The 14,677-nt window shown below is 39.9% G+C and overlaps 2 protein-coding genes across 2 annotated transcripts; one reads left to right on the top strand and one right to left on the bottom strand.

The window, feature by feature from the left end:
- On the top strand, window positions 1-2,885 carry mnx1 (motor neuron and pancreas homeobox 1). Its single transcript, XM_078280603.1, has 3 exons — window positions 1-612; window positions 1,412-1,572; window positions 2,055-2,885. The coding sequence occupies exons 1-3, from the start codon at window positions 129-131 to the stop codon at window positions 2,340-2,342; spliced, it is 933 nt and encodes a 310-aa protein (XP_078136729.1). The 5' UTR covers window positions 1-128; the 3' UTR covers window positions 2,343-2,885.
- Window positions 2,886-5,081: 2,196 nt separating this feature from the next.
- Window positions 5,082-13,955, bottom strand: nom1 (nucleolar protein with MIF4G domain 1). The gene is made up of 11 exons (XM_078280531.1): window positions 12,721-13,955; window positions 12,512-12,624; window positions 11,099-11,294; window positions 9,957-10,280; window positions 9,695-9,805; window positions 9,162-9,332; window positions 8,447-8,568; window positions 8,158-8,290; window positions 7,130-7,261; window positions 6,900-7,009; window positions 5,082-6,231 (listed from the first exon to the last, which is right to left on the bottom strand). The coding sequence occupies exons 1-11, from the start codon at window positions 13,660-13,662 to the stop codon at window positions 6,054-6,056; spliced, it is 2,532 nt and encodes an 843-aa protein (XP_078136657.1). The 5' UTR covers window positions 13,663-13,955; the 3' UTR covers window positions 5,082-6,053.
- Window positions 13,956-14,677: the final 722 nt, after the last annotated feature.

The raw sequence follows: 14,677 nt of genomic DNA, 5'->3' as shown, positions 1-14,677 counted from the left end.
TAAGTGTCACGCTGAGCTCCTCTCTCACACTCCGGACCACATCATAACTTTTAGGAAGTGGGGAAACGGCACTGACTTCTCCTTCGTTTACGGTAGCAGAATCGAGAAGGACGCGCACCGGGGGCCCAATGGAGAAATCTAAAAACTTTCGCATTGACGCTCTTTTAGCAGTAGATACACCCAAGGTGCAGACTTCTCCGCTTGCGCTTGTCACTTCCCTGTCCTCTTCCTCCATCCCGTCGTCTGGAAGCGTGGCAGCCCAGGAGCTGAACGCCGAGTCTTTACGCACTGAGACGCCATCTCCGCCGAGGATCTCCAACTGCGGGTTGATTCCTAAACCGGGTTTCCTGAACAGTCCGCACAGCATGGTTGGATTACATCCGCAGAGTACCGCAGGGATCCCCGCACAGGCTCTCTACGGCCATCCTATGTACACCTACTCCGCAGCTGCCCTCACAGGCCAACACCCTGCCCTGTCCTACTCCTATCCACACGGCTCCCATCACCACCACAGTGATCCCATCAAACTGACAGCCAGCACCTTCCAGCTGGACCACTGGCTCCGGGTCTCCACAGCCGGGATGATGCTGCCCAAAATGTCTGACTTTAATTGTAAGTAGCTGTTTCAGTACAGAATGTTATGTCATGTTTTGCCCTTTTTACTCCAAATAAATACATACAAATATTATATAGCCTTACGGTTATGTAAAGCGATTATACAAGGCTGATCTAAACACGTTTGATAGTACCCAAACAGTCTTCTTTTATGTGTTATATATTTTCTAATAAATATTATTAATAAATATTGTAGGCCTACATGATGCTGCTCATAGACAGAATCCGTTCCTGAGCTAAAGACTTGGATATAGAAAGGCATTCCTTTCTTATTTTTCTTAAAAAGAAAATCGGTTCTTGATGGCGCACTATTTCCCTCACATATTATAATCGTCTGAATGAAGAGGCTGTCATAGAGTGATGGTTTTTGTAAGAGGAACTAAAATGGACAGATAATGGACAGTGGGAAAGTAGCAGAGGAGTGTGAAACCCACAGTCGACATGCTATTTGCTCACCAGATACTGCCTTTTTGTTTCTGCAGGTTTTAACAGATTTGTTCAAAATGAAGTGGCAAATAGCTTCTCTATGGGGATATTCATAAGTGGACGACCTTGTTGCTCAGGGAGCACATATATGTAAAAAAAATAAATATACGTTTTATTACACCATAACAACATAGGACTGCCAATGTATACTGATTCTGACGATTGCCTTGACGTCTTTATTTTATTTTCAGCTATAAGCAGGCTGTTGGTTTTGCACATTAACTTATATATAGTTTATGCCAGGAATTCATAATAAAAAAAAAGTCTATTGTAAAGGTGTATGGTATTGATGTTTTGTTTTTTCTTGTAGCTCAAGCTCAGTCCAACTTGCTTGGCAAGTGCAGAAGACCAAGAACTGCATTCACAAGTCAGCAGCTGCTGGAGCTGGAGCATCAATTCAAACTGAATAAGTACCTGTCACGACCGAAGCGCTTTGAAGTGGCTACGTCCCTCATGCTGACAGAAACTCAGGTGATATTTCTTAGCGATGACATATTTATACCATTTCAGTTCACCTAGGATTTAGAAATGTTTTTTAATGCATTTAGCTAGGTTTCTATTCTAAATATTGGCTTTATTTATTTTTCTGAAAATAATTGAGAAATGATGATTAAATCTCATTTCTTTTGATCCAGATGCATCCTTAATGTTCTAAACATAATCGTATCTCCTATCTTTCCAATGTTTCAACTGTATAAAACAATTGCATGGGTAAATGGCAATTAGGTCATCTTATTGCTATTTTATTGTTTGATTGAAGGGATTAAAAAAATATCAATACTAGATTAACTAACTTCAAACATGTTTTCAGTGTAGGATAGTTGTAACACCGCAGAGGTCAATGCCAGGTGGTCTGGTGAACTTTACGCAATCTTTACGCATAGTTACGCACAGGTAGCCTCCTTCTTTATATGTCTAAACAAACTTGAACTAAATTATTTTCCTTTCCTCAGGTTAAAATCTGGTTCCAGAACAGACGTATGAAGTGGAAGAGAAGTAAGAAGGCCAAAGAGCAGGCCGCCCAGGAGGCCGAGAAGCAGAAAGGCAACAAGGGCGGCCAGGAGAAATCTGACGGACTCGAACAGTCGGACTATAAGAGCAAGACAGACTCAAAAAATGGCAGAATAAGAGACTTTCGAGATAGTGATGATGACGAAGGCGATACTTTCCTGTACAACTCGTCAGACTGCTCCTCAGACGACGAGAGGAATCACACCAGCGACATAAGTCCGCAGCCTTGAAAGCTGAAGAAGGGCGAAGGTGGCGATCTCCATTTATAATGACTGTGGGGGGGCGCATGTAATCCAACCTCTAATCATTAATTAGCAGTTTTTTGTCATGAAAAGAATTACATTTAGGTCAAGAATAGATGATCTGTGTGTCATAAACAAGCAATAAAGCAGGATATTTAAGTTTTATAATAGGAGCGTCATTCAGCACCCTATAGGTAAACTGTGACATGTTGCATGGTTTATATGCAAACGCTGTAAACTGGCTCAGGACTTGGCAATCTTTCCCTGCTGTGATGGTTAGTTTGTCAGCAATAACCTTTCAATAATATCCTATAGCCCACACAAATAGTCCGCTGTCATATGTCTTATTCTGACCTTATTTTGTTCTCTGTGGTGTTCCGTATAGTGTGTCATATCACGCTGAAAAAAAATGTTATGTTTATTTTTCTATACTGTATTTATAAAATGGTCATACCAGTGCATGCTAAATTATTGTTTAGCGTCTCTCTTGGTGCAAACAATGTGAAATAAAATGTTTTTATATAAAACTCAGTTGGCATTTTGGCGCAAGACTTGTGCTTTAAATATAGTCAATTGATTTACGAGCAGTGTTTCAGCGCGGATGCGAACACAGGCTCGTGTTTTTCTCCTTGCTCAGACAGGTCGGGTCATTGTAATTACTGTTAATAGCGCTGTCGGATCTGTGCAAACGTGCAGTGAGAGCAAACAGCGAGTAGGCAGTCAGACGGAGGAAACATTTCACACCACACTAGCAATGGGCTCGCATTAATAAACCGTTTAAACGGCTTGTTGAGCGACAACTTGGCTGCTCAGGCACTATTTTCAGGGCTGAAATCCTTTGAAACTTATTTAGCCTAGAGCACACATAAAAACCATATAAAGGGTTTTAAAATTGATAAAAGCATTTTTAAATAATAATCTATAACTATGTTACTAGCTCCAATAACCTACATGTTGAGTGTCCAAATATAGGCATAGTCTGTCAACTCTTATTTTTCCTGAGCCCATAACACAATTTACATACAGTATGTGTAATGTTTTTAATTTATCACTGTTAAATTATTTTTGGTTTAAAATCAAGAAGAATGTCTCATTATGTTTTTATTCTTAAATTAAGACAATGCAAGTTTTTGCAGAATACATTCTTGATTTTAAACCAAAAATAATTTAACAATGATAAATTAAAAACATTACACATACTGTATGTAAATCGTGTTATGGGCTCAGGAAAAATAAGAGTTGACTTCCTCAAATGCAAACAAAACATCCCATAAGCCTAATTTTCCTACCTACACAAAACATTTATTTATTTAGGGTGTGTTATTAACCAATATGCTGATATCTAATACGATATTTCAGCCTAGTCTTATGTTTAATATCCGTTGATTACCAATGGGCTATAGGGTCGGTTTAATAACTCATCTGTACACCATGGGTTTACACGATGCATCAGTTACTTTACAGAAAATAGTCCACAATATGGTCCAATACTTGTCAACATTGTTCCCGCAGTCAGCGTTAAACTATAGCAGGGGTTGACTGATTATGTGCCATTTGTAACAGGATTACTGAGTGATCTGTTGGTTATCTTCAGCTGTTTGCTTTAGTTTTAGCAGACTAAATCAAAGTTCAGCTGAGGGTCAAACCCGAACAGTGTACACCAGGTAAAGAGGATGGAAACCTTACTGGCTCACGGCTGCAGACAATGGCCAGTGTATGGACTGCACAGTGAGCCTATTGATACACTATCTCCAACTTTTAACTGACAAATTCTCAAGTTTCTCTCCCAGTAGTCTATAATTTCTCAACAAAACCACAGACAACCATTGCTACTCAAGCCCAAAGTGTGTTTTGTTTTGACATTTTTGGGCCATTTCTGCCTTTATTGGATAGGAAAGCTGAGCTATGAAAGGGGGAGAGAGAGGGGGGGGAAGACCGTCACAGGTCGGACTCGAACCCTGGACCTTCTACGCTGAGGATTAAACCTCTGCATATATGCACCCGCTCTACCAACTGAGCTAACTGGCCACCTTATGGGTCTGTTTTTGTCATCAAAAACAAACACTGCATCTTAAATGTAATTAAAACAACTCTCCCGTCAACATGAGGTTATAGTGTGCTTTGTGGACTAGTGAGGGACATTTCCTCTCCTTGACCTGGGTGGCCCATTCCTGACCTCAGGCCACGCTCCAGCCTCAGATTGATTCGGGCCGCACCAATGGAGCTAATTAATAGAAGCAAGTATCAAATGTAACAGAATGACTCTGCTATGCTAACCACGCGGGCAGTAACTGATGTCAGCGAGCAAACAGAATAGGCTAGACTCGAAGCCCCTGGGTCATTTCATCAGGGTGTGTAAACACAGAATGGACGACACCACAGTCGCTCTCTACTCTCACTGCTCTTGTTAATGTCACACTCACAGCAAGCAAAGTGGAAATATCAACAGAAAAGGATAACAACATACAAATATTCACTAATCAGTTGTGTTTCAGGCTGAGAAAGACTTTATTATAATGTGCTTTATTTTGTGCAAGTGTAAATATACTCAGTAAATCCCAGAAGAATGGTTCCAGGTGTATGAACCCAACAATATTAACTCTTGCTGTACACTGCCTCCATGAGGGCGGCCTCAGAAAAACATATTATGGCATAGAAGAAGAAGAAGAAATGAGAGCGGTTGTAAGAGAAAATTGTTTCTTTCTCTCCACGAAGGAGTCAAAGATATCGGCAAAATGTCTGTGATTTATTGAGGCTTTTATGACTCTCACTCCAAATATACAAGCACCATTGTGGACAATGTATTTAGGAATTGAAATATATAAAATGATCCAACGTATTGCTATCAAATTGTCATGAAGCAAAATCTAGTTATTAATAGAATAAAAAGCTGAACCAATAAATAATACTGGTGTTTCTCTAAGGCATCAGTATCTTCCAGATTTAAAAATCTTCATGGTAACAATTATGTAAAGGACTCCCCAAACCAAAAACATTCATTTAATATCAAAAACATATTTATTCTTCTTTAAAGCTACATTGTGTACGAATTCCTCCCATCTAGCAGTGAAATTGTATATGACAACCAACTGAATATTACTTTCTAGCCCCTCCCATTCCGAGCCCGTTTTAACTCCTACGGTGGCCGAACCTGAAATTAGCTCTTAGTATCTCCATCGTTGACACGCAGCTGTTCTAGCCGCTCCAATATTAACTTTGGGCTTGTTGCTTTGCCTGTCACGTCGTTTTAATTCTCTTTTTTTGCATCCCCAGCGAGTAATCTCCCGGCTGGCATTCGTCACGGTGCCACTGAGTGTAAAAGGGCGAAAGGCGGACGTATGTCCCTCTTTGGCTAATGTACTTTAAAGATGGAGGCGCTACATGCCGGCCGTCATTCGAGCGACTCGCTTGTATGTATTCTGAATGATTCTGAATGGCAGATTCTACGTTTACGAGAATACTTTGATTAGTTGGTGGAAGTAATTACACATGAAAGAGCACATATTGTGAAAGAACAAAGGTTTTATTTTTTTTGCTAAGAATCAACTCAAAAAATGACACAATGTAGGTTTAAAGAAAACTAGGTTTGAGTTCTTTGAGTAAGGAGACAATTTCTACTAACAAGCCTTTTCCTGTTCCATAGTTGTGTTATGTACGTCTGTTGAGTTTCTGGTGTGTTTGGTTGTGTGTTTATGTGTTTTACAGTTTGAGCTTGGCCTCTTTGGCCTCCATGGCTTTGGTGGCGACCTGGGCGCGTTGCGACAGCATTACTGCTTGCTCAGCTGGTCCCTGTGACTGGGCATTCTTCAGCAGGAAGTGGCTGATGAAAAGCTTCAAGCCCTCCCGCAGCATTCCTAGCTTGGGAATTCCTGAAATCCTGGTGGATGGGAAACAATGAGGGACATTGATGTTAGATGTTCACATGGTGCGAAGCAGTAGAGAGGAGTGGTTTTACAAGATGCGGGCTAATGGAGGTCAACATTGCAGAACAGGTAAAATAGTCTTTTTAGCCATGCAAGCAGCTTGGATCCATAGATGGTATTGTGGTCTCTCCACCATTTTGATCCAGACTAAAATATCTCCACAACTATTGGATGGATTGCCATGAAGATTTGGACATTCATGGTCCCCAGAGGATGAAACCTAGTGACTCTGGTCATTCCATGACTATTCATCTGCTTTCATCAAGGGCCACCATGACGTCAAACACTGTCCGTTTATAACCAAATACCTGCAAAACTAATGAAATTGCCATCAGTCTCAGCTGTACTTTTAGCAGTGGTGAGTGCTAATTACCACATATTAGCATGCTAACACGCTAAACTAATATGATGAACTCATTCTTGCGAAACATCATTATGTAAGCATCATCATGCTGATGTTAGCATTAAGCTCAAATTACTGCTGTGCAGCCTTGCAGAGTTGCTAGCATGGCTGACTTACTAGACTTATAGTTTTATTTTTCAGTGCGTCTTGTTTTGCATTCATTTACATGTTTAAATCTCCAAACCTCTAAGAACTAAGTGTATGCAAAATGAAGCTCACCTTCCAAATATGATGGCTAGGTCCTCAGGCTCAATGTCTTTTAGCAGTTTGGTGAGCACCTGACGCAAGAATCGCACGGTGGGCTTATCTAGCTCCCCGAACTCTATTACCTACACAGAAAAACACAGAGGTGACTGTCATGGACGTGTTTTAAGATTAAAATAAATTAACATCAAATATATAAATGTAATATAGTAAAAGCTTTAACCTGCACAGGGCATGTCACTCACTTTGAGTATGGAGAGTGAGAGGCACTTCTTCTGAAGGAAGTGGGTAACCAGCTGAACCAGGTTGTTAAAAGTGCTGCTGGGAAGGTTGGACAGCTCCCTGAACTTGTCCCATAGGCTGAACTGGAAAGTCATCTTGGAGAATACAGGACAGCAAATTGAAAGATTGTATAACTGCACTGAAAGATACACAGGTGATTCCCAAAAACAGTGGTGGAAACTATAAACAACAGACCCTGGCTTCTCTGCACAGGTAATCCTCTAATCCAGATCCAGTTTACATGTGAAAAGCAAACATTCCCACCAGCTCTGGTTCGAGCTCTTTGATGAGGACAATGGTCATCAGTCTCTGATATGGACGTACATGGCTGCAAAGTAGGAAGTGTGGTAGCACCCCCATTGTTTGTAGTCACAGTTTGAGTCAAATAATATCAGAGGTGAGAGGTGTGAGAGGCTCCCACACTGCAGAGGTGAAGTACAGGCCACACATGGGTCACATACAGTTTAGAGACTGGGTGGTCACACACAACCATCAGGTAATTCAATCATGAATGCAACTCTTTATATCTGCTTATAATGGTGACGGACATCTGGCGGAACCTCTGGCGGCACCGGAACAATCCCGTAAATGAAACGTCTTCTGTATAGACTAAGCTTTTTATTACTCACCCATTTAAATTATATTAAGGCTTAAAGTTATGCTTAAGGGCGTGCCGATTTAAATGACAGGTGGGCTGCCATCACAGGAGGTGAGCATAGACTGTAGGCTTTATTCGGCCCGCCTCACATCCATCCACGCTCCACCTATTTGCCCATTTTTGGATTAGTAGGGAGTTTAGGTGACGTCAGGCACTGCCAATATGGCAACAGCCATTTCATACAGTCTGTTCAAATCAGATTTGCGATGACAGAAGGGTTACATTTGCTATTCTTTCACTATTAAATTTTTTTTTTTACTGTTTATTCCTTTTATTTTTTATTTTATTTTCTGTTCTCAGTTGTCAAGGTGTGGGTTTTACCAGCTAGAGTACCTGGAAGCGGCGATCCTGGGAGCAGAATTTTTCTCCCAGTACAGCGTAATAGGCATTGAAGGTTTTCTCCTGCAGACAGCAGTCCATCAGAACATGAACAATCTCTCTCTCCTGCTTGTCCTTTAGGCCCATCCTTCACACAGAGCAAACAAAAGGCTTTAAAATACCTTACAGCTGGGCTACTTTGAAAGGAAACCAGGCTTAAATAAGCATGTCATATTTATTTCTTTTTATCTGTGGTCAACCTACTTAACACAGAGACGCACTGTAGAGGTGAGTGATAACAGACCTGAGCAGTTTCTCAAAGGCATCAAGGTAATCTTCGCTGGTCATTATCACACAGAAGATGTTTCTTCTGACCTCAGTGTTCATCCTCTGTTTCCTAGCCAGCTCTAAGACTTTTGCACTAAACTGAAACAAATAAAAAAAATGACAACAGTTAAGTGAGAAATACTGCTCAGGCCAAATGCACTCATCAAAGTGCTGACATCGCTGAATAATACTGACTGGACCTCAGTATAATTTAAAACAATTTGTTTAAATACTTTTCTTATGATACCTTACTTTAAAAAAATACAAAAGGGGTTTTCTATAAACAAAAGACAGGACAAGTTTTCCAAATGTTAAGTGCAACACTACAGAACTTCAATTACAAGAAATGAAATAGTTGAAATTTGGCAACATTTTGATGTAAGTGGTGGTTATGATAGGTAACTGATGTTAAGTGGCAAAAATAATGACTTTTAAGTCAAATAATTAAATAATAAAAATAAATGTGGATTTTTTTTTTTTTTTTTAGGAAGATTATAAATTAATTACACAAATTGAATTCACTGAATACAATACTCCAACACAGACAAAATGGGACATGATCAGTTCAATATCTGCTTTCCCTACCATGGGAATGCTAAAACCATTTACATTAAATCATGCATAACTCTGATGCAGATCTGTACTGGGATGCCTGCTGTACACATGTGTCATCTGTGGTTCCAGTACTCTACCTGTCCTTCAGCAGTGCTCTGTTTTGAGGTTGTGTTTCCTTGTTCGCCAATCATGGGCGCTCCGCTCCATGAGGAGCCGACGATCCACCAGCGGCCCACTTGCTCTGCTGCCAGGAGATTGTTCAGAGAGACCCTCAGTTTCATGTCACTGCCTCCTGCACGCCGCTGGATCTGAGTACCACATTTACACAGAAATAGCCTTAGGAGGCAAACACCATTTGTAAAATATTAAAGGACACCAAATTAGCAATCCTGAAGTAGATAACTGTTAAAACAGCTATATTGATGGTCATGCTGAAAGCATCAGCTGCACTATGGAATTTGGGTCTGTAAAGGTGGAACTCTGGGGCCACCTGGTGGTAGAAGTGGAGGCTACTATGAAAATAACACTGAAAGAATACAATTGTCATGTTCAGTAATGGATAATTACAGTGCCTATAAGCTACACATTAAAAATCTATATTTATTTTCACAAATGTAGGAAAATGGGGATATTTCAAACGAAATATGGTAATGTTGTAAAAATCACCCACCAGAGTCCTCTGCAACTTCCTCAGTTTCTCCATAGGCTCAGGATCGTAGCCTGGGATCTTCCTCATATCATTGTTCTTCAAAGCCAGCATGGTTTCCAGCATGAAACGTACCTGAGAACACGTGTGCATATAAAGTAATGTTAGATAAGCTTCCAAAATTGATACATAATTGGAAAATCAATTATGCAATGCTGTAGCTAACACCAGAAAAGAAATATGTTATTAAGAATGCCTAGTAAATGAGTAATTCTGTTTGCCCTACCCTTGTCTGATCCTGAAGCTTCGAGCCCATGACACTGGCCTTACGTTGGCCTTCAGAGATAAGCTCCTTGAGAGCAAGAGCGTCGTCCTTCCTCAGGGCGAAACCGACATTCCTCAGCACTAACAAAACTAGTTCAATGTCCTTCTCTGTAAAAGCTCCGACCAAAAGTTTTAGGATGTCGAAGATGAGGACAGAATGCACCACCTGGAAGTTATAGAGGTGACTGACAATGGCGACCAAGTTGTCGCATTCCTTGCTTTCAGACGAGTTGTGGTACACCTCGTCAAACCTTCGCACGACCGTCTCTAGAAAGTGGGCTCCCACCTGGAAAACGATCAAATGGGAATATTCAAAACTTCATTCATGTTATAACTGGATTTATGTATGTTAATATCTGTGGACAATGACATATGATAAATAATGGCTCAATATAACAGCATCACACAGGTTGTAGACAAGCCCCACGGTTTCAAGTCAAAACACCTTAAAATATAAATAATGATTGCATTGTAAAACTTCATAACACACAGGACTTCAAAAGTCAATGTTGAATCTATGTTCTAGGACTGTTGCTGTATCCCCACATTTCAGCAGTAAAGTATAAAACACAATCATAACTGATAGAAATGGTGGGTGATAGAAAACTACCATAATGAGTCAAAATTATTCAATGGTGCAAAATGTTTCTTAAATAATCTTAAAGATCCCTCAAACTGTGTTGAAAGCCAACTGTTGACTGCGGCTAATTTTACTGATGATCCTGTTTAAGGTCATTTACAGGACGGAGAGTTAATATAACTGAGAGATAATCCTATTACACTTTAAGCAAAGGAAACCAAGGTGTTACATATCACTTTCCAATTCATTAAAAAAACATTAGCGGACAGTGGAGATGTGCGAAAGCAGCAAATCCCTTTGAAAAAAAAGCCTCCAATGAATAATCCAAGAGTTCATGTCAGTTCTCAGGTCAGTGGTTACCATTTCTCCCACACAGGCTGGTATAACCAAAAGCTACCCAACTCCCGCTGTCATTCCAATCAGTGGACGAGACAGTGAACTGAAGGTCTCCAAATGGAAATGCCTCCAGAAAGTAAAACCTCTTTAATTAAGATTTATCCGAGAAAGAAGTGGGCCGTGTTTACCTCTATCCCAACGGCGTAATGGAGGATGCTGACAAGCAGGACGTGCTCCATCAGTAGTCTGTCAGGCATCAGGGACGGGGTGACGCAGGCTGCTAGTAGCACCTCCGTTAGGGTATCATTCATGTCCTTCCTGCTGCAGCTCATGTACAGCTCCTCCAGCTGACCACTGATGGACGCCATGTTGGGCTCACTCAGCCTGAAGAAGTTAGAAAACGGATGACTTATCACTTTTAAAATAATTACACTGGTAAACAGAGCAAAACAAAGACCCAGCTCAGAAGTTGGGCTTTATTGTGACTCCAACATTTGCCAGCAAGATTTCATACAGCCTATATTTTTCTTTTGTGCAATCCATTCATATTTGAAGGCTAAATTCTGCTCTTCTCAAATGTGAGGACCTGCTTCTTTTATCTATCTTATATATATATATTATATCTTACAGCCGATACCGATTTTAGCCGATTCCAATTTCATTTTTTCTAACCTCGTTACAGCACACACAAATATTTATTTTCTATCTTTTCTTTAATAGAACATTTTGCACAGAACATAGAACATTTTTTGAACAGATAATGGATCACTATAAAATAGAACTATATAAATGACTCCTGGTGTGGGAAATTCACACACATCTAAAGTGCAATGTTAGAACCATTTCCTTCTTTTCACATCCAATATCCAACTAAAAAATGTGATTTGGGTTTTTGGTGTCGTCCCTCCACGCCCTACTTTTTCCTTGCAGGTGTTGCATATTGCAAACTTGTTATCTTCTGGACACACGCTGAAGAATTTCCAAATTGTAGCATTGACCGGCATGAAATCGGCATATGTCAGACTGACCTGCCGGTCGCCGGTCATGGCCGAGCACGTGAAAACCGGCCAATTCCGGTCACCGGCCGGTCTATCGGTGCATCTCTAAAAAAAACTCTAAGTATACAGTATATGTCCCAAAGTGCATGATGCATAAGCAGAAAGCTTATTTCACTTCATAGAAAGAAAGGGGTAGAATTTTTAAATGTTGACTCTGGCAAAAAGAATTCTCTTTGGTATACAATGCAAAACTGTGTACATGTGAAAATCTTTTAACAAAATTGTACAGAATTGTTAAGCAAAGCTATGTAACTTGAGCTGAAAAATGAAAAAAAAATGCTAGAATTTTAATGCTAAAACATAGTGTAAAAGTGTTACAATTAGAGAAATGTATGAGCTGGCAAACTGACTTAGTAACATAATTTACACAGAAATATCTATCTAATGTTTGGTAATATTAGGTAACATGAGCCATCAGGGTGAAGCAACAAAACCCCCTGAGTGTGTTAAATTGAGAAATGGTGTGTTTTATTACGTATGAATACAACTTTTGATTAGTAGGAGGGGGAATGTGCTATTGCTGTTCTGTGGTAAGACGGTTACCTGTTCACCAGACCTTTCACATTCCTCTTCAGTTTTTCGAGCTCAGCTTTGCGTTTATCCTCTCCGTCGCCTCGCAATTGAGGCGGCACATACTTGCCTGCTGCAGAGATGACCTGGACATCGGAAGATGTATCTTACTATTAGATCCATTTTGCAGCATACAATATGTCAATGCTATGACAATAATAAACAAAAAATTCTAAACTCACAGTTTCTGACTTTGAGCCTGATGCCGGAGTGTCTGCTTCATCCACTATTTCTTCTTCAATTTCATCGTCTGAGTCAGCTGCATCACTCTCATCCAGCTCAGCCTCCATTTCCTCCTCATCAACCACTTCATCATCATCATCATCGGCCTCCTCATCCACTCCATTTTCATCGTCAAATGAGTCCATATCTTCATCGCTGCCCTCACTCGCCATTTCATCTCCAGGTTCCTCATCTGACAGCTGAGAGTCATTCTCATCAAGTTTTTTAAAGTTATCCTTAGCCATGTCCATGTCATCATCATCATCATACATTCCCACAGCTGATGAGCCAGAGTCAAGCATACCTAGGATGTAATCAAGTCCATCGGCCACAAAGGATTGAGGCAGACTTTTCTTGTTTTTTCTCTTGTTTAATCCCAGGTAGCGCTCCAATTTCTTTATTTCTCTGTCCTCGTCTTCATTTGCCTCCAGAAGTGCCTTTTTTCTTGACTCTTGAAGTTTATTGATCTTCTTGCCTTTCTTGGAAGATGATGGTGTTTTAGAGCTGTCTGGTTTATCTGTAGGAGCACTACTGGACTGTGCTTGTGACACTTCTTTCTTTGTTTTCTTCTTCTTTTTCTTCTGTTGTTGTTGTTGTTGTTGTTGTTGCTGCTGCTGCTGCTGTTCATCAGCTGGTATTCCTGAGTTTTCGCCATCATCCAGAGGTAAACTGATGGGCTTCTTACCCTCATAATAACTTTTCATTTTGGCTTTTTTCATTTTTCGCTTTTCTTTGCGCAGCTCCTTTCTGCTTTTCTTTTTTACAAATCTCAAGCCATGGTCATTTTCCTCTTCTTCAGGGCCACTTTTGCTTTTAATAAACTCATCCACTGCCACCATGTACTTCTGTAACACAACATTTCCCTTCTTCTTTTTGCTGTTCTGCTTCCATTTGCCCTTCATCTCTACAAATTAAACTTCAGATATTGACGTTAACTTTAACCTGCTAACGTTACCTTTCTTTCAAAATGTAGCTAGCTAACTTACAACCGCTCAGTTTAAAGTTAGCTAACACGCTAATGTTATGAACTACAGAGGGTTTAAAGGGTTTACAGACGTACCGGAAAAGCACAGGATGAAAACCGTTGCCTATTTTAAATAAATAAATACTTTAGACTGCACATGTATCTCCATGAGGACAATTTGTTTATATGACCCACGATGTGACCATTTCCTTCCAGGGTACGCAAAGAACTGGCGCCTGGAGATGACGTACTTTATTTTGGGGCGTTTTTAGCACGGAGCCGTTTTCCTCCGATGAAACTGTGCTGCATTCAGGTCGTATCAGAATATTCGGAAAAATGAGTTCATGACTGGGAAAATTCAGGAAAATTCAAGTAAATGCCCTCAAGTCGGAACAACTCAGAAAGTCGGCAAACATTTTCCTACATGTACCTTTCGTATTCTTTATTGGACATCAATTTCAATGACACATAATAATATACCTATATACCAGGGGTTAAAGGATAAATACATTTTATAAATACATTTTATATATATATATATATATATATATATATAAAGATACAGCAGTTCAGGGTAGCCTATCAAGTCTTCAAAGCTTTGGGGTTTGTAAAGTGCTGAATAGTCTTCATTTAGGCTATTGATGCATTTCATTCACAAAAACTTTAAGTAAAGGTTTTCTGTTACAGAATTTACTTTAGTAAATATGAAATTTGCTAAGATAATAAAAAAATTATATATAAAAAAAATATCAGTACAAGAAATATATACACTACCGGTCAAATGTTTGGGGTCACTTAGAAATTTCCATTCCACTCCATTACAGACAGAAGCAGGCTAATCTGAGACATTGGCAAACCCTTTTGCAATTATGTAAGCATATCATGTAATCTGAAAACTGCTGCCCTGGTTAAAAAAACAATGCAACTGATCTAAGCTGGTATTCTGTCCATAA

The sequence above is a fragment of the Sander vitreus genome, chromosome 22 (assembly GCF_031162955.1).
Source record: "Sander vitreus isolate 19-12246 chromosome 22, sanVit1, whole genome shotgun sequence".
Classification (NCBI taxonomy): domain Eukaryota; kingdom Metazoa; phylum Chordata; class Actinopteri; order Perciformes; family Percidae; genus Sander; species Sander vitreus.
Note: the sequence above shows the minus strand (reverse complement) of the source record. Positions and strands in the feature narration are given on the sequence as shown.

Coding starts and splice junctions, on each gene's coding strand:
- mnx1 (XM_078280603.1), top strand. CDS start 129: ATGGAGAAATCTAAAAACTTTCGCATTGACGCTCTTTTAGCAGTAGAT. Junction 613..1,411: donor CAAAATGTCTGACTTTAATT/GTAAGTAGCTGT, acceptor TTTTTCTTGTAG/CTCAAGCTCAGTCCAACTTG. Junction 1,573..2,054: donor TCATGCTGACAGAAACTCAG/GTGATATTTCTT, acceptor TCCTTTCCTCAG/GTTAAAATCTGGTTCCAGAA.
- nom1 (XM_078280531.1), bottom strand. CDS start 13,662: ATGAAGGGCAAATGGAAGCAGAACAGCAAAAAGAAGAAGGGAAATGTT. Junction 7,262..8,157: donor CCCAGGATCGCCGCTTCCAG/GTACTCTAGCTG, acceptor GTATTCTCCAAG/ATGACTTTCCAGTTCAGCCT. Junction 6,232..6,899: donor CTAGCCATCATATTTGGAAG/GTGAGCTTCATT, acceptor CCCATCCACCAG/GATTTCAGGAATTCCCAAGC.